The 23,852-nt window shown below is 44.3% G+C and overlaps 1 protein-coding gene across 1 annotated transcript in view; it reads right to left on the bottom strand.

Moving 5' to 3' along the window:
- Nucleotides 1–23,852, bottom strand: part of MED13 (mediator complex subunit 13) — a 109,897-nt gene that overhangs the window by 1,846 nt on the left and 84,199 nt on the right. The window contains exons 15-31 of the mRNA XM_079955362.1: nucleotides 21,351–21,547; nucleotides 20,159–21,072; nucleotides 18,531–18,698; nucleotides 16,929–17,152; nucleotides 13,852–14,041; nucleotides 12,243–12,693; nucleotides 10,521–10,737; nucleotides 9,824–10,015; nucleotides 9,365–9,588; nucleotides 8,769–8,911; nucleotides 7,888–8,046; nucleotides 7,607–7,795; nucleotides 6,737–6,888; nucleotides 5,837–6,010; nucleotides 4,454–4,554; nucleotides 414–3,782; nucleotides 66–277 (exon numbers count right to left, since the gene is read on the bottom strand). Coding sequence (XP_079811488.1) covers nucleotides 3,650–3,782; nucleotides 4,454–4,554; nucleotides 5,837–6,010; nucleotides 6,737–6,888; nucleotides 7,607–7,795; nucleotides 7,888–8,046; nucleotides 8,769–8,911; nucleotides 9,365–9,588; nucleotides 9,824–10,015; nucleotides 10,521–10,737; nucleotides 12,243–12,693; nucleotides 13,852–14,041; nucleotides 16,929–17,152; nucleotides 18,531–18,698; nucleotides 20,159–21,072; nucleotides 21,351–21,547 — 3,828 coding nt within the window. The 3' untranslated portion in view covers nucleotides 66–277; nucleotides 414–3,649. The remainder of the gene's footprint in view (nucleotides 1–65; nucleotides 278–413; nucleotides 3,783–4,453; nucleotides 4,555–5,836; nucleotides 6,011–6,736; nucleotides 6,889–7,606; nucleotides 7,796–7,887; nucleotides 8,047–8,768; nucleotides 8,912–9,364; nucleotides 9,589–9,823; nucleotides 10,016–10,520; nucleotides 10,738–12,242; nucleotides 12,694–13,851; nucleotides 14,042–16,928; nucleotides 17,153–18,530; nucleotides 18,699–20,158; nucleotides 21,073–21,350; nucleotides 21,548–23,852) is intronic.

The raw sequence follows: 23,852 nt of genomic DNA, 5'->3' as shown, positions 1-23,852 counted from the left end.
TTTTTGTTTTGACTATGGCAGACCAACACGGCTACCTACCTGTAACTGTTTCCAGCTGTTCAAACTTCTTTCCTCTGCCATTTACTTGAGTCCAGACAGGTCCGTCAACAGCTAACCCTAACCCCAACATCCCTTGGATGCTTCCATGGCAATTAATTTAAATCTGATTTCTACTGGCATCTTATTCCCTAAGGCCAATTGTCCCACCACCGTGCGATGATCATTTAAACAGGTAAATGGCAGAATCTCTGGGCAACCTGATCTTCCTGAAATGGACCTATGAAGTTAGCTCCCTAGTCCAGTGTTTCCCAACCTTGTGCCTCCAGCTGTTTTTGAACTACAAGCAATCCCTGACTAGCAAGACCAGTGGCAAGGGATGATGGGAATTGTAGTCCAAAAACAGCTGGAGGCACAAGGTTGGGAAACACTGCCCTAGTCAACAACACACAGTCCATTCTGGAGTTTTGAGGACTTCTGTGCAATCTCAGTGCTACACCCAAAGTCATGGTCCAGCCAAAGTGCATTTAAGTTCCACTGGTTTAAGTGGGGAAGTTTAAGCACACATTTAAAGCTCTCCGACTGAACTCCCACGAGGCTTGGAAAATACTTAATGCTGGCTGACTCATATTCTGCTCTAGGCAAATAATTTTAGCACCACTCTTTAGGGAGGTGGAAACATCTGGAGAGTATCTATCGTTAACAGATACTTGAATATCAAATACAGGTGTACACAGAGAGAAAATGCAATGCAATAAACAGCAGAAATGTAAAATGCAACCCCAAATATTTAAATTTTGTATGTGATTATGTTGCACTTACTTTAAACATCAATCCCTAATTTAGGGGGCCAAGTTTTACTTCAAAAAGCTCACCCCAGTGATAAAAGAGACGCAGATCATTTTAATACCTGCACTTACATCATCATATAGTATTATGAGCACATCGAAATGTTAATAACTCTCATCTTGCAACAAAATAGGGGGGTTTTCAGTCAGCATTCTGTAAAATTTTAAGATGAACAGGAAATCTTCATCAATTCTACTTAAGTTGCACACCAAGAAAAGTTGCTACTAGTGCTTGCTGCCGCCACCACTGATATACTCTAATTAGAAATTCAAAGTTTTGTTTTTTCACAGAAAAAGAAATGCTTTCAGGTCTAAATAGGCTGTACATACTTCACATGATTTCAAAAATATCTTGAATACTTGCAATTGCAGTACTTTGGAAAGAAAGAAACTGAGTATTACGAGGGGGGGGTTGAAGACTTGGGATACTAGGGCTGCAATCCTAACTCCCTTACCTGGGAGTAAGCCTCACTGAATTCAATAGGACTTACTTCTGAGTAGACATGGTTAGGCCTGCACTATAAAACAGGGTCCGTGAGCCATTTCGCCTGACAAGTTGGTGACCTGTGCTATTAACAAGGCTTCCTCAACAAGTCTGCACCACTGCTCACCAAACCTCCAAAAGCGAAGCTGAGCAGCAGCAGGTGGTTGGTGGTGGGAACAACTTTCCTAAGCGTCCCACTTACCCGCCGATGTGGCTGCCGCTGCTGTTTCCACGAGTGCTTCCACTCGGGTGGAATATGGTGCCCTAACACAACCTGCAAAATAACGTCCAGATTCAATATTTGTGGATGGAAACACAGCCTCAGGGCCAACCTTGCATGGCGGAAGACCTTCAATTGGATGGGCACAGTAATTCTGAAAGCGGCAGCGTGCAGATATGAAAAGGGGAGGGATCAAAGTGTTGCCTCCAGGAAGGGAAGGAAGCAACTGAAGAATGGATACATGGGTGGAGGAGGAAGACGAAGCCATCGGGTTCACAGGCAGAAGGGAGGAAGAGGTGGGAGTGGCGCAGTTCATGCCCGTTCCCTTGGCGTTTTACCATGCTGGAACCTGGATGTTTATTTCAAAAGGGGAGCCTGAAACTTCCATTACAGAGTGTCAAAACCAATAAGAAGATTAGATCAAGAGGCCTGAGAACGGGGGAGTGGGAAAGAGGAGAGAGAGCAAAAGAAAGGAGGTTGTTCTCTCATTAGTGGAATCAAGTTCAAACACCAGAATTCACTGAGAACCTATTTACACCATATTCCAATTCATATGCATATCAAAGCTTAGAATCAAAACTGATTGGGTTTTCCTTATTGTGTTTTTTTTATATAGTACTATGTATAAAGTAGCTAAAGTTGGGCTAAAATTCCAAACCATAAAAGGAGGACAGGAAGGGTAGCAGTGGCTGCAGTTTCATGGTAATTTAATCCAAACACGGAGAAGGTGGAATGGGGTCCTAATGATGAACCCCAAAATACTTGGAAGATGAAAGTGACACAGCTTCACTGAAGGGAAGGGCATTTTTAAAAGGAAGAAGAAGAAGAAGAAGAAAGTGTCGCGATTTCATCGGGTGACACAGATTCTCTCTTGGCTAAAACGCACAGGTGGAAGAGCAGGAGGTCCTTGCAGCAAGCACACCCTCCTTGCTTGAAAAATGGGAAGAGGCCTGAAAAAACTAGTCTCGGCCCTCAACAAAAATACAAAAAAAATTAAAACAATTTATTATTATTATTATTATTAATATTATTATTCTTTTTTTAAATTCTCACTACAAGTTAAACCACCTAACAATATCACTTCTTTTAATATATTGCCATTATGTTAACTCTGCAAAGGTGTGATATAAAATTGCTGTAAGACCCGGTACCTTTTTTTTTTCTCTTCGATTTTATATAAACACAGTGAACTTCATTACTGTACACGTATAATCTGCAACTACAGCTTAGCTGTAAATCTCCCACACACAATGGCATGGACATTTATATCCCTCCCGCCCCAACTCCTATATTCCCCCATTAAACTGTACATCAAGACCAAATACAAATTTTACTGTCCCCATACCCTCAAACCCCCCCTTACAAAAAAATAATACTCTAAAAGCAAACCTACCGCAACTTTCAATTAAGACGATTACATATATATTTTTAGACCAATTGCTTTAAAGCAAGAAGGCGGTATAAACCTTCTAGGAAAATTTTTTTTTTATAAAAGAGGTTAAGAAATATAAGACAATTTATACATTTAAAAACTTACAATAAATAAGAGATGCAGGCATATTTTTTTTTTTGAATACTAGGTACTATAATCCGATACAAGAACATTGCAGTGTTCCAAAAGCATTCGACAAATTCTGGTTTTTTTCCTTCCTCGTTTGTCTTCTTATTGTCTCCATGCTCATACTTTTTAAAATATTCATTAAACATGGCTGGGGCCTATGGCTCATATACTCTTCACAAATACTGTGACGGGATGGGGTTGGGGGAGAGAGAGAATGGTTACTTTGCTACTAAAAAGATGTGTTATAATACATTTCGACTGATCAATTCATCACTCCAATCAGTCTGGTATAGGCAAAACACCAACAAAAGCAGGGGGCAGATGGAGAATTAAACACCTGGGTTATGCAGTCCCCACCGCAAGTCAAAACCAAATAGTTGCTGGAAGTGACCAAAAATGACATTCCCCTCCCTCAAATCACAAAAAAATGACTTGCACAGAGAATAATTAACTTAGTCCTGCAGCGAAATAATCCTTTCCCTTTTTGTTGTTGCTCTGGTTGTTGTGTTTTTCTTCTCCTTGCCCAGTTCAGATAAAGATCACAGCATATTCATGATAAAGTTATACAACTGATTCAGCACCACAAAGTGAACTGGGAGACACGACCGCCGGTCCTGGGTCGCAGGATCACAGGTTAGCCAGGAAAGTGCGTTGTACTGTTCCAACACAAACCTGGGAGAAGGAAAGAAGGGAACAAGGACCAGCCAGGAAGTCATTATTGGGAAGGCTTTGCAGTTTTTTCAGCACAGGTCACTAGGATATAATTTATTAACCCACATTACAGTAAGAGGCAGGATCAAAATGCTTCACTTCCAGCTACCAGGTGTATATAGCAGGGAGGAGCTGCATGCATGGGAAGGTTGGAAGTCAGCCAAGGGACAGAGTAGACACAACCTCACTCAACCCAAGTGGTACAAGGAAGCCTTCTTGAGCTAAAGGGGCCTACTCACAAGAAGTGTGCACAGCTGTAGGTTTTATTCAACTAAATCCTACTCAGAAATAGACCCAGTGAAATGAATGAATGTGGGAGTCTTTAATGTTTTGAGATATAAAGATATATGTGTCTGCACAATACACACACACACACATTACCTGCCCTATTGGTCTTGGTCCATTAGTAAGATAAATTATGAGAACAGCTTCATAAGACAACCTGAGAATTTCTCAGTGCTGAAGGATGTATTAAAATAAATTCAACGTACTGTGCCGTGTAAATGAGCGTATAAGCAAGAGAAAACCACCGGCAGATTGTAGCAAACTGCATGGCTACAATAGCAGAATTGCACCTTTAAAACAACAAATCCTGTATTTTGCATGCCCTCACACACAACTGATGATCATACCTGAGGACATCGGAAGTTTGATTCGAGTCAAGAGGGTGGGAGTGTTTACTGTGAAGTAGCTCATCCGATTGCACTGAAGGCACATGGAGGTGCAGAGAAGCCTTTAAAAGAAGTCAGAACATACAGTAAGTGTTTATTACAATGCTTTAAAAGAGAGAGAGAGCTAATAATCAAATAATAATTCCTCTATAGGGACAGAGTTTAGAGCATAGCTCTGTGGGAGGCCCTCCTACCAGTGAGTGTCCCCCACAGTAAAGGTCCCCTCTATAACCCTGAAAACACACACACACAGCGAGTCTTTTCTGGGTTTTGTTTCCATCTCATCCTCTTCAACCAAATGCAGAGAAATCCAAACAACCCCCCTCCCCAAATTCTCAGGGAAAAAACCAAGGAATGCAATTGTAACCAAGTTTATACTATCACTCACTACATTTACAAAATAGGATGGATGGCCACAGACAATTAGCCAGGGAAGGCAGAGTACAAAGAAATGAGCCAGTGAATAACTTGTGGGAAAGTAGTGGGTAAGGGTCCCCCTAAACTCCACATTCTTGAACACAACAACTTCCCCCTGCTCCCAGGCAATCCCCCCCCCAGCAGAGGGCAAAGTGCTCATCCTTGCCTCCTGGGGCAGAAATTGGGTGCTCTCTCTAGTTTTAGCAAAGCCGCCCACTACTCAGTTTGGAGCCAGGGCACAGCCTTCTGGTCCCCAGACTTGACTGGAGAAGCACCTGCTCACTGCTGCACTCAGAGCCAGGGATCAGAAGAAGTCTTGAGCAAATCCTGAATCTGGGTTCGAAAGGGCAGTGCCAGAATGCTTGGCTGAAAGGAGAAAGAGCATCTTTCCCTCTCTACAGCTCAGCGGAATAGCTCCACAGAGTCCGCAAGCCCCACATTGTCATTTTGGGCAGTGTGGAGCCTGCAGGTGCCCAAGTCACCGCGTCACTCCCCAGGAGAGCTGTGTGGCTCGAACGCACTGCAGGCCAGGCCCTGCGGTCACCCCCCTCAGTGATGACACCCAGGGCAGCCCGCACCCACCGCATCCCCCTTGCTACGCTACCGCTACAGCTCACACCTTAGTGGGACACGTCTCTGAAAGTCTTTGGCCACCAGTGACTCCTCGATGCTGTACCTGCCACTTCCTTGATCAGGCAGGCAGGAGCACCCTGCTGCTTTGAACGAAGTAGTTGGCTGTTAAGTGCAGACACAAGTCTTTCCAGCTGACTTGGTACATACCGAATGCCCGCCTACGTTGCCGCTACTCCCCCACTCACCCCGAAAAGCTCTCCTGAAACTTACATGATACGCAGTGTATGTCTTTTGAAGCACTCTCTCAACAATACCAATCCCCACACCTCCCAGACTTTGCTGAAGGTTTGTTACCTTAAGAAACAGGGGACACTGATTTTGTGCTTGAGGACACGCCGACCAAAACCAGTCAGGCAACGGACCTGCTTTGGCAGTTGAGACAAAGTAACCAAGGGCCAGCGGTTGCTGTAGGATGTTGGTGACTTCGTCGTGAGACTCCGTTGAGAGCAAGCGATCTGTACCTTGACCCTGGTGCGACAAAACAGAAGGTGGGGAATTGGCAAAGAGCGCACAAGGAAAGCCTTGCTGGATCAGACCAAAGACCCATCTAGCCCAGAATCCTGTTTCCTGCCACAGCCAACCGCATGCCTACACAAGCAGGGCAGGAGTAGAGTAGGCCACAGCTGCTGATGGTCCTCAACAACTGGCAATCAGAGGGTGGCTGCCTCTGGTCCTGAAGGAAGGAGCCTTAATCCCTCAGACATTTGCCAAATCCCTTTTTAAAGCCATCTGCTGGTGACCACCACCACATCTTCAAACAGTGAATTGAACAGATTAACTATGCCCCTAAATACCCCACTATTCAGCTACATTGGATAACATGTTCTAATTTTAAAAGAGAGAGAAAATCTTCTCTCTATTCTCACCATACTTAATGCTGTAAACCTCTATCATCTCTCCCCCCCTCCCCTTTGAACACAAAAAAGCCCAAAACATTGCAACTCTTCCTCATAAGGGAGTTGCTTCATTCTAATCATTTTGGTTGTCCTTTTCTAGCCCTTTTCCAGCTCTACAATATCCTTTTTGATATGAGGAATGCAGAAGGCAGCACTGTATTCCAAGGACGGATTCCTTTTATACTTGGTTGCCACAATATTGAAATGGGGTCCTTGACAACCCCTGGCCATCCAGATCAGCACTGAGGCAAACACATGGTTGAGTTCTTAAATATGGTTTCTTGCCATAAAACCTTACCTTGCCCATGTCACCTCCATGGGTGAAGTGGGAACTTGGTGAGTGCACAGGGGACCCGGTAGGGGATGCAGGGAGGATGTTTATAATATCAGGATCAATATCAGGATCTCCAGTGTCTAACAAATCAAAGAGCCCCATTCCATCTGCTCCATCTTGAGAAAAGCAACAAATACAACAACAAAGAGTCTGTTAACAGAGAGTTGCTATCATTATGATTTATATAAAAAAAGGAGAGTACACAATGTTATGAAGAAATTATTTGCCCACAGCTAGCATGACATTGTGGTTGGAATACTGGGCTTGAAACAGAGGGCTGCATTCAAATCTCTGGGCACCCATGAAATACATTCAGTGACGTTGTAAATTTGGCGGGTCCCAGACAGCCCTTGCTTCAACTGACACTGCATATGCATGCCAAGACACACATGCACACAAACAATTGGCCACTGCCCATTTTGCCTGTTCCCTGTAATCATGGGGTTGAGCTCTAATAGGCTGCTCATAAGCACTCTATCAGAGGACAGTGAAGGCCTAAGTCGGGGCGTGGGGGTGGGACAGCAGTGCAGATACTGGAAAGGAAGCAAAAGGCTGGTGTGGCTGCAGTGAAAAACCTTATGCCTAGGAAAGACAGACTTGTGTGTTCTGGGGGAAGGGTGCTTAAGAAATTGGGGTCAACTAAAGAAGCCACAGGTGCCAAGGAGGATGGGGAAAGCCCCACTTGTGGTCTAGAGATAGAGAAATCTGTGTTTTGTTGGGAGGGCTCAATTTCTATCATCTACAGGCCTCATTTTTCATATCTATCAAGGAAACATTTTTATATGAAAGTATTTGAAGACACACAAACACATACACATACACACAAACACACACCATTGTTTGTATTAAAGGCCAGATCCAAACCAGTTTCAGTGGTATAAGTTGATGATGCTACTTGCACAGATGCAGACGTGGGAAACACAAGTATATGAGTGCACGACGTATCCTGTGGGGTGTTTAGTTGGGACGTCTGCATATTTAGGGTGGTACTGCGCCCAAACACTGAGCCAGTTGATACAGAATCTTAAAGAAAGAGAGAGAGATATTTCACTAAATAGTACAGCCAATATGTTTGCTTTCATATAAGCAACAAGTGAGAAGCATTTCACAAATACCTGGCATGATGACAAAGGATCCCTGCGGTTCGACTGCCACTAAGCAGGCGCTGAGAATGCTGGGAGAATCGGCAGTGGAGATGCCACACATCCTGCACATGTCTTTCAGCCTCTTGCTAAGTGACTGCAGATTTCGGCGACTCAGCAAACAACTCCAGTCTAAAGATGAAAGCAGAGAGATTGGCTACCAAGGAAATGATTTTAAATGTAAATGATGGCTAGCTGCTGTCATGTTTAGACCACAAAATGGGTACATTAAAAACTGGATGGACCACTGTATGCAAGCTTCTTTCTTAAGCTATTCCAACCTCTTTTCCAAGTGGAACAGAAAGGAAAAGAAAGCTAAGCAACCTGGCAAGCAAACTGCTTTGGAAACTATTTTCTTTCATCAGTTAGTGACTGTTCACAAGGCTTTTCCTATTTCAGGTGTTAAAATTGCCAGCAGGGGCTAAATTAAAATTCTCTGCTGAAACTGAATAGGTTGCAGTTTAGATGACAGAAAGCCCCTTTTCCCCATGGCATAAACACTCCACCCCAAAAGGAGATTACTTCCATATGTATATAATTCTTTGATCTCAGGGGCCACTCTGTTCTCCAGACCAATGATCCTGGAGTAAGGAGTAGTCTCCCCAAAAGTTCATTTTGTGACCCCTGCATTGCTTGCAACAATTTTCTGTGGCAGTAAGGGCTTCACAGTTCTAGAGCAAGCATGCCTAGTCACATTTATAGATTCTATCCAAAATGTGTGTGTGTGTTATGTACATTATTAAATGTGCCATTTTTGTTCCATATCAAGCATTTTGGCTAGAGAGGGGACAAACTTGCACAGAACGTTGCATCTCCATGGGTGACAAATATCTTCAGAGATGTTTCCATATTACCTTTTAGCTCCCCGTGGCCTATTCTTCCAAGACGTCCTATTACAACTCTCCAAGGCAACGAACTCATCTGCACAAGCCCCAGGCACCATTCCCAGAGTTTCTGAAGACCAAGTCTGCGAGCAGACCCCTTTTTCCTACGAGCCCTGGTAGGAAATAAAGATTTACTAGTAAACAAATCCGTGAACATACCTTCCAGCTGTTTTAAGACTGCTCCCAAAGAACATTTAGACACTGTTACACTTCAATATTTGGGCAGCCAGATCAAGACAGGGGGAAGATTCTGTACATGTTCAAAAGGTGCAAGATCCAAGCAGTAAATCAATGCATCTACTCCTTCTTTATTTAATTACTTATACCCTGTTTTTGAAAATGAGATGCTTCTAAAAAAGCTTTAAAAAGTAAGAGTAGGCGTGTGTGTGTGTGTGTGTGTGTGTGTGTGTGTGTAAAATCAAACACCCTTCAAACATGCAGTAAAAACATTATCAGCATAAAAATCCATGAACCATTAAATGAATCATAAAAAGGTTTCCAGGAAAGAAAGTTTTTTCTAAACTTATCTAAATACAGGAAATGACTTTGAATTTCACAGCCCTTACCTGTTAGGTACATCAATGTTGATAATGCAGGTTTCCAATAGTTCTCCATATAAATCTGTGCACGATGCAAGAAGCCACCTTTGATCATGAGAGAGACAGTAGCCCACGAAAAGCACATTGTATTTCTGCCCAGCCTCTCCAAAGGTTTCTCCCAGCTCTGTCTGTTTATCTTTGACAGGAGCCAATATGAAAGGAGGGGCATACAGCTTAATACACTCTGGTCTCTGCAAAACACACACAAAACAGAACACTTAAAACCACAGGATTACTTGTCCCACAGAATAGCAGATCCCCATATAAACAAATGAAACAGAATTGTGCGCATGCACACAGCATCAGTTTTGCCTGAGGGATAGGCGCTCACTCACACACTCACACTATTGATACGTATCTCATTCTGCCAGTGTTTTTCAGAGGTTTACCAGATTTCATGCCAACCAACTCATGGTTCTCACTTACTTCTGGACTCCTGAGCGCCATCTCCATTGCCAAACCTGGGCCAAACCCAGTTAATGTTTTCACATTGGTCGACGTTGGGAGTGGCCTCCGGCATTGCGTGAAGGCGGAGAATGCCAGCGATTTTAGATGCTGAGTGTAGATCTGCCTGTCTTCGTTCTTGACTGGTTGTAACAGATATTGACAAGGAACAAGCTAAGAAGGTCAGAGAGGGAGGAAAAGGTAAGTAAGTATACACTGCCCAATCCGATACCAGTATATAGAAGCATTAAGACAAGAACAGCCTTCATGCCAAAGAAAAAGTAGCATTTGCACCAGTTTTGACTCTCGGCAATATCCTATCACAATATCCTGTGCAACCAATAATAAATCAATATAATAAACCAGGACACAGCCATGTGCGTGGAATCATAGTATCATAGAGTATAGCTCACAAGATGAGGTCAACATCAATGACATGTTGGTACTTTCAAAAAGAGCTAAGCAGCCAAAGAAATTTATTTAATTCTCCTGTTCTGACCTGAACAGCATTTGAGTTAGGAACCTTAAAGAATCACACAAACCACCCAAAGCCACTGTAGAGCTAGAGCAGGTTGTAAGTCCAGCCATCAGAAGGTAACAAGGCTTCCAAGAACTACTGTGGGCAAACACATTAAGCAACAGGCTGCCTTTGGCTTCCCACATCACAGAATCAGCTTACCTGAACAGAAACAATGTTTCTGATGTTAGTAGGGAGATTTTGGATCATTTCAAGAAAGCAACGGAGAAGACCCAGAGTCCACACGCTGGAGGAGTTGCCCTCCTCTTTCTTCTCATACGAGAAAGGGTCAATAATGTAAACTACGATGGCAGGTGGGTAGGTGACTGCGTGGGAATCGCCGTCAGTGGGGACTCCCACTTTGTCGCGGTCCATAGTGCTGTAAGCAGAAAGCAAGCAAACATAAGAAAACAGAAAGCTTCTTCCTTGTAAGTGTTAAGACTGTGTTATGTGCTCACAAATTAACTGACTTCTTTTCACCCAGCAGAGAAAGACTCCCATCTCCCCTACGCAGCATTTTAAGGGGAAGCCGTCTTTGCGGCTTTTGGGAGCCATCAGTACCTTTGCGGCATCTGCAGCTAATATACCTTCCCCATCAATTATCTCAGGCTTATCAGAGCACAGCAAACACATTACTCACTAACAAAAGGGGCACAAAGGTATTAGGCACTCCTGGCACCAAAGGGTAAAAAATTAATGCAGGCATCCTTCAGAGATGAGTAACCATTGGTACAATTAAAAAAAGGTAAAGGTACCCCTGCCCGTACGGGCCAGTCTTGACAGACTCTGGGGTTGTACGCCCATCTCACTCAAGAGGCCAGGGGCCAGCGCTGTCTGGAGACACTTCCGGGTCACGTGGCCAGCGTGACAAAGCTGCATCTGGCGAGCCAGCGCAGCACACGGAAACGCCGTTTACCTTCCCACCAGTAAGTGGTCCCTATTTATCTACTTGCACCCGGGGGTGCTTTCGAACTGCTAGGTTGGCAGGCGCTGGGACCGAGCAGCGGGAGCGCACCCCGCCGCAGGGATTCGAACCGCCGACCTTTCGATCGGCAAGCCCTAGGCGCTGAGGCTTTTACCCACAGCACCACCCGCGTCCCCGTATTGGTACAATTACTCACACTGTATTTCCTCAATTTTGATCAGAAGTTTGCTGGATTTAACAAGAGTTGGAACACTTGACCTGGAAGTAGAAGGAAGCCTAGGGAATTCAATCTTTGCAAATTCCACATTGCAAAAATTAGTGTGTGTGGTACTTTGCAAAGCAGAAGAGCACAGGCCTTGCTCCAAGGAGCTTACAATCTAAGGCACTGGAATACTTTCAAAATTTAGCAGCTCACATACAGTCCTTGGTTGATATTGGAGACTGTCATAGCACGGAAGGAAGGATACACTTTGATCTATTTGGGCCAAAATGCTGCTAGCTACAAGTTGAAGCTCAGACAACTGCCTTACTTCTATAGTGTGGTTTTAATGACAGCAAGGACACCTGTTCAAGAAATCAGATTCCTGCAAAAGAGATGCCAAACTGGTGGCATATTTTCTCTCATCTTACTTGGAAGGGAAGTTCCAGCAAAGTCCCCAATCGCCCCATTTTGCTTTAAGGATAAGAACCCAGCATGGTGCAGGGGTCAAGAGTGTCAGAATGAGACCTCAGAGACCCAAGTTCAAGTTCAAATATCTATCCAACTATGAGGCTCACCCGGGTTACTTTGGGCCAGTCACCATCTCCCAGACTAAACCTACCTCACAGGATAGTTGTGAGGATTTAAAAAAAATAATGAGGGGGAGAACCATGTGTGCCACCTTGAGCAACTTGGAAGAAAGGCAGGATACAAATGGAAGTGAGTACATTAACTGATAAATCATTCTTTGCCATGTTACCTCTCTGAAACTTCTGAGTGCGGCTGCGGAGGGACTGGCGGGGCTTCCCCCGGGATTGCTGCGGATGGCGGCTGTTGCTGCTGCGTCCCCGCCTGCCCATTCTGGACTGCTGCAGACTGCGTGGAGAGGGAGGAAGGAGTAGTAGTGTTGTTCATGCTGCCAAAAGGTGGAAAGGATGATGGTTTGTTCGCTGAAATCCCACCGCCTGAACTGGAAGAGGAGGATGAAGTGGCAGTCGTGGTCATGGTGGAACTGGCCGTGGTAGTGGCAGAGGTGATGGCACTGTTTGAGTTCATTGGGACAGCATTACTGGGAGCAGACGAAGGGGTGGATGATGGAGTCGAGCTGCCTCCAACCTGAGGCGGGACTGATGTAGGATGGCTGGTGGGAGGAACTAGGCTGGACTGAGAAAGCAAGGAATTGTCCAATGGCTGTGTAGCAAGGTAAGGACCTTAAAACAGAAAAAGGAGAAGAAATTAACCAAACCTTCTGCTTCTGCGTTAATGAAACTTGACAGAGCATCATATTCATTTAGATAGAGAACCTGCCAAACTGTAGGTCCTTCACAGTTTACTACACAGGGGAAAGAGAAGAGATACCTATTTCATGGGGGATGATAACCTTCCCTGAAATTATTATTATTTGATTTGTTAAGTCGCTTTATCTTGTCCAGTATAAGCCAAAATGATTTACAACCAAACCAAAGGCAGTCTACCAATCTTCCTATAAAACACAAAAGTGCACCAAAGTGCCAAAGGTTTTCTAAGTTGAATTCTCAGTTCACACAGAGCACCTGTCAAACTCAGCAGTGCCCACAAACTGACTCTGCATCCATAAACATGACCAGGGCTTTTTTTTCCAGCCAGAACTCAGTTCCAGCACCTCTCAGGTGGGCGCCATTGCCATTATGTGAGAACAAGATTCATGGTGAGTTCTGGCACCTCTTTTTCTAGAAAAATAGCACTGAACATGACCATAAATGCTTGGCATAGGTCTGGGTGCTGGAGGGTCTGGGGGTGGAGTAAGAAAAGAAATAGATGTGGAAAGAGTTCCCCAAGAGTAGAAAGTTAAGAGTCAGAGGCCAAGGCGACTGCTTCATGTTTTTGGCTCCTGAAATACGATTGCCTGAAAGCCCCAACAACTACTTATGGTTCACTTAATGTAACTTTGCACTAACAAGATCAAAATAGATTTCCAACCCCTGTAGCTGCACAGAACATTCTGAACCCTAGAAGAAAACATAGCTTTCTCTGTCTGATTTAGCAACCCACCGCTAATATGCAAATTATATGGGTCAAGGAACATGGACAACTTGCACTGTACCAGATCGGAATTACAGTATGGGTAACTTCAAGCATGGGAGCTGCATTTTTTGCATGCCAGCATCTCATCAGCAACTCTGTTCCAACCACATATGTATTGTATAACCACAGTGAAATATTTTTACAAGTGACGGCTTTAGGGCAGGGATAGCCAACCTAGGGCTCTCCAGATGTCACTGGACCAGGGGCTATGTGGACTACAATTGATGGGGGGTGAGTCCAACAATACCTGGATGGCACGATGTCAGCTATCCTTGCATTAGGGGAAGGAAGTGGGGGGAACGTACCCAAATCATATCTGCAGACTTGAGCGTACAGTTTGAGTCTAGAAAATGATTCGCTGTTGGCGTGAGCTGCCTGGGAGAACCACTCAGCGACAGACTTCTCAGAAAGTTTGGTTGAAGCAGCAGATCCAACTCTCATGATCCCGTCAGGCAACAGTTTACAGATGGGTCGATGCTGGCCGAGCCTGCAGGACTGCAAAAGAAGAAGCAGGAACCAAACATGGTGAGTGGACAAATATTTTGACAAGTGGACCGCAAGTCTAACATATGGGACAGTGTCGCTTTAATGCACTGGGCAGAACACCACGAAGCCCACAGCACCTCAATGCATTTTTTTGGTTTTGGTTTTTAAATGCTCTTTATTAATTTTGCACATCATTTAGAAGACAATATATCTCAATGTAGTTTTGCATCAGTATGCCTTTTCCAGATCCATGGCATTCACTGCTCCTGTCCCGAAAGTGCCCAAAACTGGAATCTTTGTTGACAAATAGAAGCAAAGAGCTTCAACTAAACATTGCAGCTTTTTGCTTTGATGCAGCTGCTGAATCTCCCCCAGAACTTTCAAGCTGTTCAACAGCGGAACGGTCTCCCTCAGGAGGTTGTGGACTCTCCTTCCTTGGAGGTTTTTAAGCAGAGGTCATATGTCATGGATGCTTTAGTTGAGATCACGGACGCAGCCAGGATTTATGGGGGGGGGGGCAAAACTGAGCTGTTTGTGACATGACTGGTCAGTTAGTTAAGTATTTTTATTTACTTACTTGATTTAGGGTGGGGGCAGCTGTCTCCCTGCCCCCCCCCCCGGCTACACCTATAGTTGCAATTCCTGCACTGCAGGGGGTTGGACCAAAAGGCCTTTGGGGTTCCCTCCAACTCTACAATTCTATGATCCTCAAGCAAGAGACTGCAGAGTTGACCCCCTGAGGTCAGTCATCATTTTCTGTTATGACCGTAACAGAGAAAATTGTTTCCCGGCTTCTTGTGTGAATCTGCAATCTGTACACATTGAGGTTATTTTAATGTCTTTTTATCATCTTGAGTTTTGTTCTGGCTCGCAGCCAAGGCAAATAAACTTGGACCTGAGGAGTAAGTACCACAGCTCCCTGCTGCTGCCTATGCTGCAGATTAGCAACCCATGGTATAAATTAAGCTACAAGGCATAACGCCATGAAGCTTGCCACAAAAAGATGCCTCTACTGTTCTTCCAGGGAGGCTGCCATGTTAGAAGGATGCAGCAAAATCTAAAGACTGTTGTTTTGGACATTTTTCTTATGAAAGACATGATTCAGTACCCTTATATGTTTGCCCTACAGTTTATTCAAGTGTCTCCATAAAGTTTAATAATCTCAAGCATTTTGGTTGCAGGTTAACCCACAAAAACAGTGGATTACGGGGTTTTTAAAAGTAGCCTCATGGCAACCAAAGAACAGCAAATTAGTGGATCAGATCACACTTTGCATGATGCATACAAAGTTTTCCCCAACTATAGATAGAAGGAGGGGAGAGTTGTCACAAAATCAAGTCAGAAGACCTAGGTTTTTTTAAAAAGCATGATCCTTTCAGGAACTGCATGTCAACATAAAACAAATCAAAAGAATGAATGATCCAATCAGTGCAGGTGTGACTAAGTCCCAACTGGTAAGGAATTGGCAATTGAAGATGAAAACACACACCAAAAGAAGTGATTGAGCCGCTCCTAACCTCTACTGAGCCTGAGTTGGATGGTCTGAAATCTGCCAATGTACTTCAACTCAGCAGGCTTGACCCTGGAGTCTCCTCTTGAAAGTGGCCATACTTTCAGCAAATGTTTCAAATCTGCTACTGAACCGCCAGTGAAAGAGAGAACTACTCACACCGACTCTGACTGGATCTTTTTTGCTTTTTTAATGGGATTTTATTTCTTTTCTTTTCTTCTCTGCAAAGTAATGGCCTGGTCTTTGCAAAACGCCTTAATAATACTCTGGGATGAGGAGAGACAGACTAGTACTATTCCTCTTTCCTGAAAGCATCAACGTGGCAGCACATACTAATTTTAACAATTATTATTGCTATTATTGCATTTATTGCCTGCCCTTCACCAGCAGGCCTCAGGGTGGGTTACAACAACTTAAAATTAAAAACAGCTAAAAAGTATTATAATCGCCGGAATAGGGTTGGAAACACACGTTTTGGGTGTCAAAAGGCCATCCTCTTATCCTAACAAGATTTAGTCCAAAAATACAGTGTGGCTACCCTGTTACATTAAGTAAGCTTTTTAAAAAAATATTATAAATCCTTGAGCTGGGCCGGGGGTGGGTGGGTGTGCACGCACACACGCATGCACGCATGAGCTCAAATAAGGTACCGTATTTTTCGCTCTGTAAGATGCACCAGACCAAAAGACGCACCTAGTTTTTGGAGGAGGAAAACAAGAAAAAAAAATTCTGAATCTCAGAAGCCAGAACAGCAAGAGGGGTCGCTGCGCAGCGAAAGCAACGATCTCTCTTGCTGTTCTGGCTTCTGGGATAGCTGCACAGCCTGCATTCGCTCCATAAAACACACACACATTTCCCCTTACTTTTTAGGAGGGAAAAAGTGAGTCTTACAGAGCAAAAAATAAGGTAATTTTGGCTTGCCAGAGTATTCAGAGAAGCCTTGCCACAAGGCTAGTTGCTAATCAGAGTTTCAACGGATTCAAATATACCGACATCCTCTTTTCTTTGGCTTTTGTTAAATGCAGGGTAAGACTGGCAATGCCTTGGAATAATGGCCAGACAGCACCTTGCAGAAGCACAGGGAAGATTCAGTAACCTGGAGTGAACAGTGTTTGTAGCCTTAAATGCAGGAGGGCAGTACATAATTTAACCACTTGATGGCATCTGCATGATAAGGAAACTGCTACTTAAATGAAGCCCTGCTAAAAGGAGATGAGCCTTTTATCTCTTTCTACCATCCATTTTAGCTGATTTGTTGAGATAAGGTCTGCAGGAGGTTTTAAGTGTCAGCTGGAATGCAAAGTTGATAAATGGCACCATTAAGGGGGGGGGGTAGGATTCCTTCTGGAGCACTCCACGCAGGGCCTCCTTCTCATATTCCCTTACCTCATATATTGCCGTGAGATCCCGAAAGAAGGTCTTTGCTCCGTTCAGCAGCGCTTCATTCTCTGGACACACCACAACGTAAGCAATGTCTCTCTGAGATCCATAGGGTTCCAACATCAGCCTCTCCCAGTACGGTAAGGCAAATGGGGACAGCACCAGGAAGTCGTAATCGTATCCCAACAAAAAAGTTGGAATGGGCAGTGGTTCTGGAGACTCATCAGTTCCTGGACAAGGAAAGCGACATTTTTTTCCATATATTAGAATGGAACTGGAGTGCAACAGTGCATCCCCTTCCAGATTCAAGGGAAGCAACTGCCGAGAGAAAAATGAGATGCCAAATGTCTTCTGGAGCAAGTTAGTTCTCAAGCCACTCCTAGTACTGCCATCAAAACAGTATTGGTCCATTCTGTCCCATCCATTCTGTCCCTTTTTTACTACTCAGTTCCTGAAAACAAAAGCTGGAAGTCCACGGAGTTAAACAAAGATACCAATATGCAAAATCCCGCAAATTAGTCTAAAGCCAGAGGTCTTAAGTGGTGATCTGTAAAATACTCTCCAAACATTTGCAGTGCAAAATTGGGGGCTGGCATGTAAACAAATCAAGCAGCAAGTGTGGCTTCCCTCATACAAACAAATCCGAAGTACTGGGCTGAAGGATGAAAGTTTGTTTCCTACATCTTGGGAGAACTCATGAAGGCCTCGGTAGGAACAAAAGGCTCTAATGAGGGACTCACAAACGAAAATTCACAGTAAGACTCTATAGCTCAATTCAGACATCACTGCCATATCACCATCAGAAATACACTATGGGTTCACACACCCCACATCCTTCCCTTCTATACACCAATTCCCTCCTTTACTTAGAAGTTTTCCTTAATCATAGTTGCCCATGATGCCCCTACCTGGGCAAACTGGGTGTAACCATACTTTTCTTCCAAATCTGAAATGGAAATCCACTTCTACCTAGGAGTTTCTTCTTATCTGGAAACACGGAAGGGGGGACAGAATACAGTGGTACCTCGAGTTACAAACGCCTCAGGTTACAAACGCTTCAGGTTACAAACTCCGCTAACCTGGAAGAGTTACCTCGAGTTGAGAACTTTGCCCCAGGATGAGAATGGAAATCGGATGCCAGCGGTGCAGCGGCAGCAAGAGGCCCCATTGGCAAAAGCACGCCTCTTGTTAAGAACAGTTTCAGGTTAAGAACGGACCTCTGGAACGAAGTAAGTTCATAACTAGAGGTACCACTGTACAACATCTGGATTGTGGCTGTATGGTTGATTATATTGTACTGAAAGGATAGGATACAATTTTAAAGTTCTCTGGTCTTGATGTCTAGCATCTCTATAAATGTTCCTTCATACTCTCCTATCCTTCCAGCCTATCATGAGTTCCAAAATAAACAACTCATGACCAAAATTCAACCCAAAGAAGAGTGCATCAAAACCTCCCAAAACCACAGAGCATAAACTGAGATTTCAACATACTACTACTTCCTGAATTCCCTCCACCCATGCACTAGGAAAGGGTAGGAAAGTTTAAAAATGATCCCCTCTCCACACAGAAATAAATGAAAGAAACTGATCTGTGGACAACACTTACCGTAAGTGCCTCGGCCAGCCATTTTGTGAAACTGCTGCCACGTGAGAGGACCCTGCACTCCCCAAGAGCGAACAGTTCGTTTTTTCTGAATTGCATCCTGGAGGACAGGCTGAAGTGAGAGCAGCATGCGAAGGATGTCCTGAGAACATTGCATGCTCACGTCTCCAACTGAAACAACCAAAGTTAGTTCAAAGAGGTTGCAAAATAGTGTCCTAGTCACAATCTATACATATCAACAACGCATTTCTAAGCTCCAGGTGTTGTACATTAAATGCATGAAGTTATCTGTGCTCAGAGAACACAACCCACATCACTGCTATGAAATTTTCTATTTTATTGTACACTGCTTTGGTTAGTTTAGTTTAAAATGAGGGATGCAAACTAAGCAGTTTTGGTTGATGAACACTGGGAAACTACAAGTTAAGGGCACAGTTTATTTATTTTTTTAGGTGCATTCACTTATTCACCTCTAAAGGCATCTTAGTAAAAACACCATTTGCTTTTAATTTTTAAATAAACCAACCCATTCAAAGGAAATGATTAACAAATTAAAAATTCTTCAACTGGTTGACAACTCTACTTAAAAGCAGCATAAGGCTTGTCACTGAAATATTCAATTTCAGTCTTCCAAAAACCAAGTAAAGCACATGGGGTGCTTAACTTTCAAAATATTTGGAATTTCCCCCTAAAACTAAGAAGTATATGCTTGCTTCAGAGTGTTTGTTACCCAACCTCCTGAACAGATACCTGCACAGAAAGATTCCTTAAAATATGCTATATAGCAAAGTAAATTCATCCTATGCACACTAAACTTGCGAAGTAGGCAGGTAATATAGCACAACCATAGCTAGGTCAACTTGAAATGTCCCACCTAATTCATATTTTTATTTTGCACCTTTATATACCTCTTTTTCTAATTACAAATCAATATGCTTCACATGAGTATAACTTAAAAGATATGGATGGTTCAATTAGGTCTGGTATGGGCCTTTTATGCTTTAATGTGATATGTTTGGACAGACACGTAAATAGGTTCTGAAGGCATGTTCCGATGGATGATTGATCTCTGAAGGATAATCTTTTCTACCATCCTGGAAAAGTTATTCCTGCAGGCAGATCTCTCCCTGCTCTAATTTAGAAAGTAGTTCTCAGTTTCCTTAAAAATCAGAGTATCCAGAATTCCCTCACATTCACCATGAAGAGGCCCTAATTGATCGCAACTGCAATACAAGATACTGCCAACCAATCATGTGTATGTTTAGCGGCCTGCATCAAAGAGACAGACAGACATTTCTCAAGCAGCCAAAACTTTGAATCTTCCAGGGTAGGAATGGGTAGGGTGCTGCTGGACTACACCTCCCATCAGTCCCAGCCAGCGTGGCCAGTGGTCAGCTACAATGGGAACTGTAGTCCAGCAACTTCTGGAGAGCCACAGGTTCTCCACCCCTGTTCCTGAGAATAATAAATAATTGGCATTCCAGATATTTTAGATATAATTAGTGCACCCAAGCAAGCTACCCATTCTTTGCAATTTATGGTAAATCAACTAAGTGATCCCTTTTAAGTCAGCGTTTTATATATTTATTTAAAACATTATTTGGGGGGAGAGGGCAACTGCAAACACTTACCATTTTGTTTTGACCAATGGTGCAAGCAAGTACTCTTCACAAGTGCTTCATCAACTTTCCCTCCCGACATGTTGTCCATAAACTGGCGCCCGTGTTCCAACGCAAGGTAGCAGTCATTACAACAATCCCTTTCCTCAGCGCGTACCAGGTTGCCGATGGCTCCAGCTTTGGGCAAGGGGTCGTGGTCAGCCGCTCCAAATGGCGAGAACAGGTTGGTGCACTGGTCTTGCAGCAAGAGTATCAGCTCATCAGGCAGTCTGTCAGCCTCCTTTGATCCCCCGCCATGCTCAGTGGAGCCCGTGCGGAGGGCCTCAAAGCGCTTCTCCACGTCTTTGCCACATTCTGAGCTGCGGCCTAGGATGTCCAACTCATCCTCTAGGAATAATCCAGAGTTGTTGCCAAACTTCCTGTTCATCACTGCGCTGAAGCCACAGGTACACCTGTACTGGGCTTCTTGTGTTGGATCTGGAATGTAAACTCCAACATCGGCACCTTTGATGTTTGTGTTGCAGACGCAGATGCAACAGCTGTCAAAGTTACAGTCTTTGAAGAGGTTCATCACCGATTCAGAGAGGATGAGGTTGACGTAGAGACTGTGGGCCTCAGGGATAGAAGGAACAGTGGGAGGCTCAACAGAATTTAGCGGTCTGCAGGTTGATGGCGTTGACGCTGGTGAATACAAGTCCGAATTCTCATATTTGACTGAGCCTTGAGCACTGGCTGGCCCACCAGCCCCACGGGGAGTCCTTGGAGTCCTTGGTGTCCGAGGAGTTGGGAAACGGGGGGTGGAAGGCGAAGGGAGAATGCCAGGCCCACTGTTACTGGGTGGGGCACTGCTGGGTGGCATTCCAAAGGGGGTATGTGTTTGTGGAGTGTAGGCAGGGCCGTATTCTTGATCAATAGTGTTCCCATCACTAGGAAAAAAGAGAAATATTTTTACCCAAGGCTTTTAAGTAGTACGTTCTCTAGAATATCTTTTTTTTTTTAAGGATCTGAGCAGACAAACAGTGGGAATCACTGCCAGTAACAGGACAAAACAATCAAGATACAGCGGCACATGGCAACAAGTTTAGAGAGGTAACATAGGACAACAGGTGCTGCTGGACTCCAACTCCCATCAGCCCCTTCCAGAGCCACCAGCTGCCAGGGATGATGGGAGTTGCAGTACAAAACATTGCACACAAGCACATACCCTTCTTTGATGAATGGCATTGCAGGCCCCGGAGGAAGCAATTCCAGCTTGCCAACAGTCCAGCTCTGCCGGTAAACACACTCCTCCGGCAGCTTGATGGGCTGGAGACACTGGCTTGGTAGAGTCTTCAATGGTGCAAACATGGAACACCCCACAAAAGCTTGGCTGTTCTCAGGCTTATAAACGTAGGAATAATCCTAGAAGCAAAAAGAAAAAGCGTAAATGAAGAGCTAACATGCATAGTCGGAAAAAGAAAAGCCAGTTGTCCCTTTGGTTTGCTGCCTCTGGGCTATGAATCAGGGGAGATGGCTTGAGTTCAAGTAGAATAATACATGGGCCAAATCTGGGCTTAGAAGCTCATTTTGAGTCTAACCTGGGTGTGTTTGCACATCACAATATGGCACAGTTAATGGTTTAGCCGTGAACATGCAGATTGTTCCCACTTTGTTCCTCTCCCTAGCTAGCAGGAAAAACAAACTATGATCCTTGACTTAGCATTATATCCAGAATGTGGATTGGGTTTTCCTTTGCTCCAAACAAACCATGATCTGAAAGGTTTGATACAGGTACTGCAGACTCTTATCAGCTGGGGTTCAGCTATTTAAAATTTACACTGCACTCTGTGAAGCAGGCATAAGGTACTGGTGGGGTTACCCATTCAAACACCTAATAACTTATAAAGGAGTAACTACAGCTACCTTCACACAACTGCAAGCTAAAAAAGTATTAAATCAACCAGGACTGCAACCAAATGAAGACAAACAACTGAGAAAAGCAGGCAGTGGAGAGGAACACACAGAACTTAAAGGAGGAGGCTGGCAGCAGATGAAAAAAAAAGGGTAGGGAGAGAAACAAGTAAAAAAAAAAAAACCCTGCAAAAAAAGCAAAAACAACATACTGAGGGCTTCTTCTCTGCCAGGGGTCCCACTGAAACAATCAACTTTGTTTCACCTAAGTTTGACCAAGAGTCATGAGCTCTATTACCAAAATGGGCACAAATTGGGCTATTATTCTTTTATTTTTGTCTGTAATATAACCATGTAAAACATGTTTCTGGGGGGGAGGGGGCTAATGTTTACGTTTCCCCAATTTCACCTAAGCATTTGGCTCATGAACGAAAGAGGGACTATTCCGCTCCCAACCACAGGTGTAGGGATATTATGTTGGGAAGGTTGGAGGGATTAGGGAGGGGGAGGCGGGAGTCTGAATGTTGAAGTTAATTCCTTTTGAAATTCAGAGCATCTGTATTTTTTGCTGATGGAATATGGTAAGAACACTGAAATTACTATGATGCATAATACATCTATTGCCTGGTTGGTTGTTTTTTTAACTAGCCTTTAGTGCAGGGGTTGTTAACCTGGTCCCTACCGCCCACTAGTGGGCGTTTCAGGATTGTAGGTGGGTGGTAGGGGGTTCTACGGCACAAGTTGAATCCTCCTTCCATCGAGCACTGGTGGGCGGTAAGGAAATTTTACCATCAAGAAAGATGCATTAGTGGGCAGTAGGTATAAAAAGATTGACTACCCCTGCTTTAGTGGCATTAAGTTAAAACAGTAAAACCATAAAATCATACAAAGCCATCCAAATACATTGATAATCCAAACACATACTGTCAGAGCTGCCTCCAGGTCCCAGCTCACAGAGGACCAACGCTAGGCTGTAGTTATGTACAAAAGTCTTTATTGAGGTTCAGTTTCCATTTTAAAGCCGCAGCGCGCAGCTCTACGTCTCAACCCTAGACCGGCGAAGTCCCGTCTGAGTCTCCGCCCCTTCCACACCAGTTTAACACTCTCGCTTTGCTCCACCTCTTCCTAAGTTCCTTTCTCCTCTGGGCCCTCCTGCCCGCTAGGGTTTCATCCTTTCTGGACTCCTCTGACGCTGACCCTGATGATTCTTCCCCTTCCCTCCGGCGGGCTTTAGGACCTGGTTCCCTATCCGGGCTACCTTCTGTGCCGCTCGCCTGTACATTTGAACTTGGCGCGCGCGCCCAGCCTGCAACTTTCCTCTTGACCGTTCCCTCGCTCTCCAATGGAGGCGTGGCCAACCCTGACTCATCTTCTCTCGCTGGTGGTGCATATGTGGGCTCTGATACCTGGGACTCCTCCCCCCCACTACGCTCTGGTGGGGAAGCTGCCCCCTTCTGTGAATCTTCCGATTCGCTGGAGAGGCTCACGGAATCTATTGGGCTGCTGTCATCCTCTCCTACGCTGCCCTCGGATTGCTCCCCCTCGCTCTCCATCTCCTCTCCTCCCTGCGCTCCCGCTGAGTCCCTGACACATACAATATATAAAATAGATAGCTACCACTGAATAAATCAGGCAACTTTAGATTTAGCTTTAAAGATCTTGGCTAAGTGCCCTGAAACAATCTTGGCAGTTTCAGTAGTACCATCCCTGGTATATGCTGCATAATTTTAAATTAACCTTATAATGCCACACTTAACTGCAATAACTTTGAATGTAAATGACCTGGGTACACCAATTAAATGAAGAAGGGTATGGT

The sequence above is a fragment of the Podarcis cretensis genome (assembly GCF_951804945.1).
Source record: "Podarcis cretensis genome assembly, chromosome: 15".
Classification (NCBI taxonomy): domain Eukaryota; kingdom Metazoa; phylum Chordata; class Lepidosauria; order Squamata; family Lacertidae; genus Podarcis; species Podarcis cretensis.
Note: the sequence above shows the minus strand (reverse complement) of the source record. Positions and strands in the feature narration are given on the sequence as shown.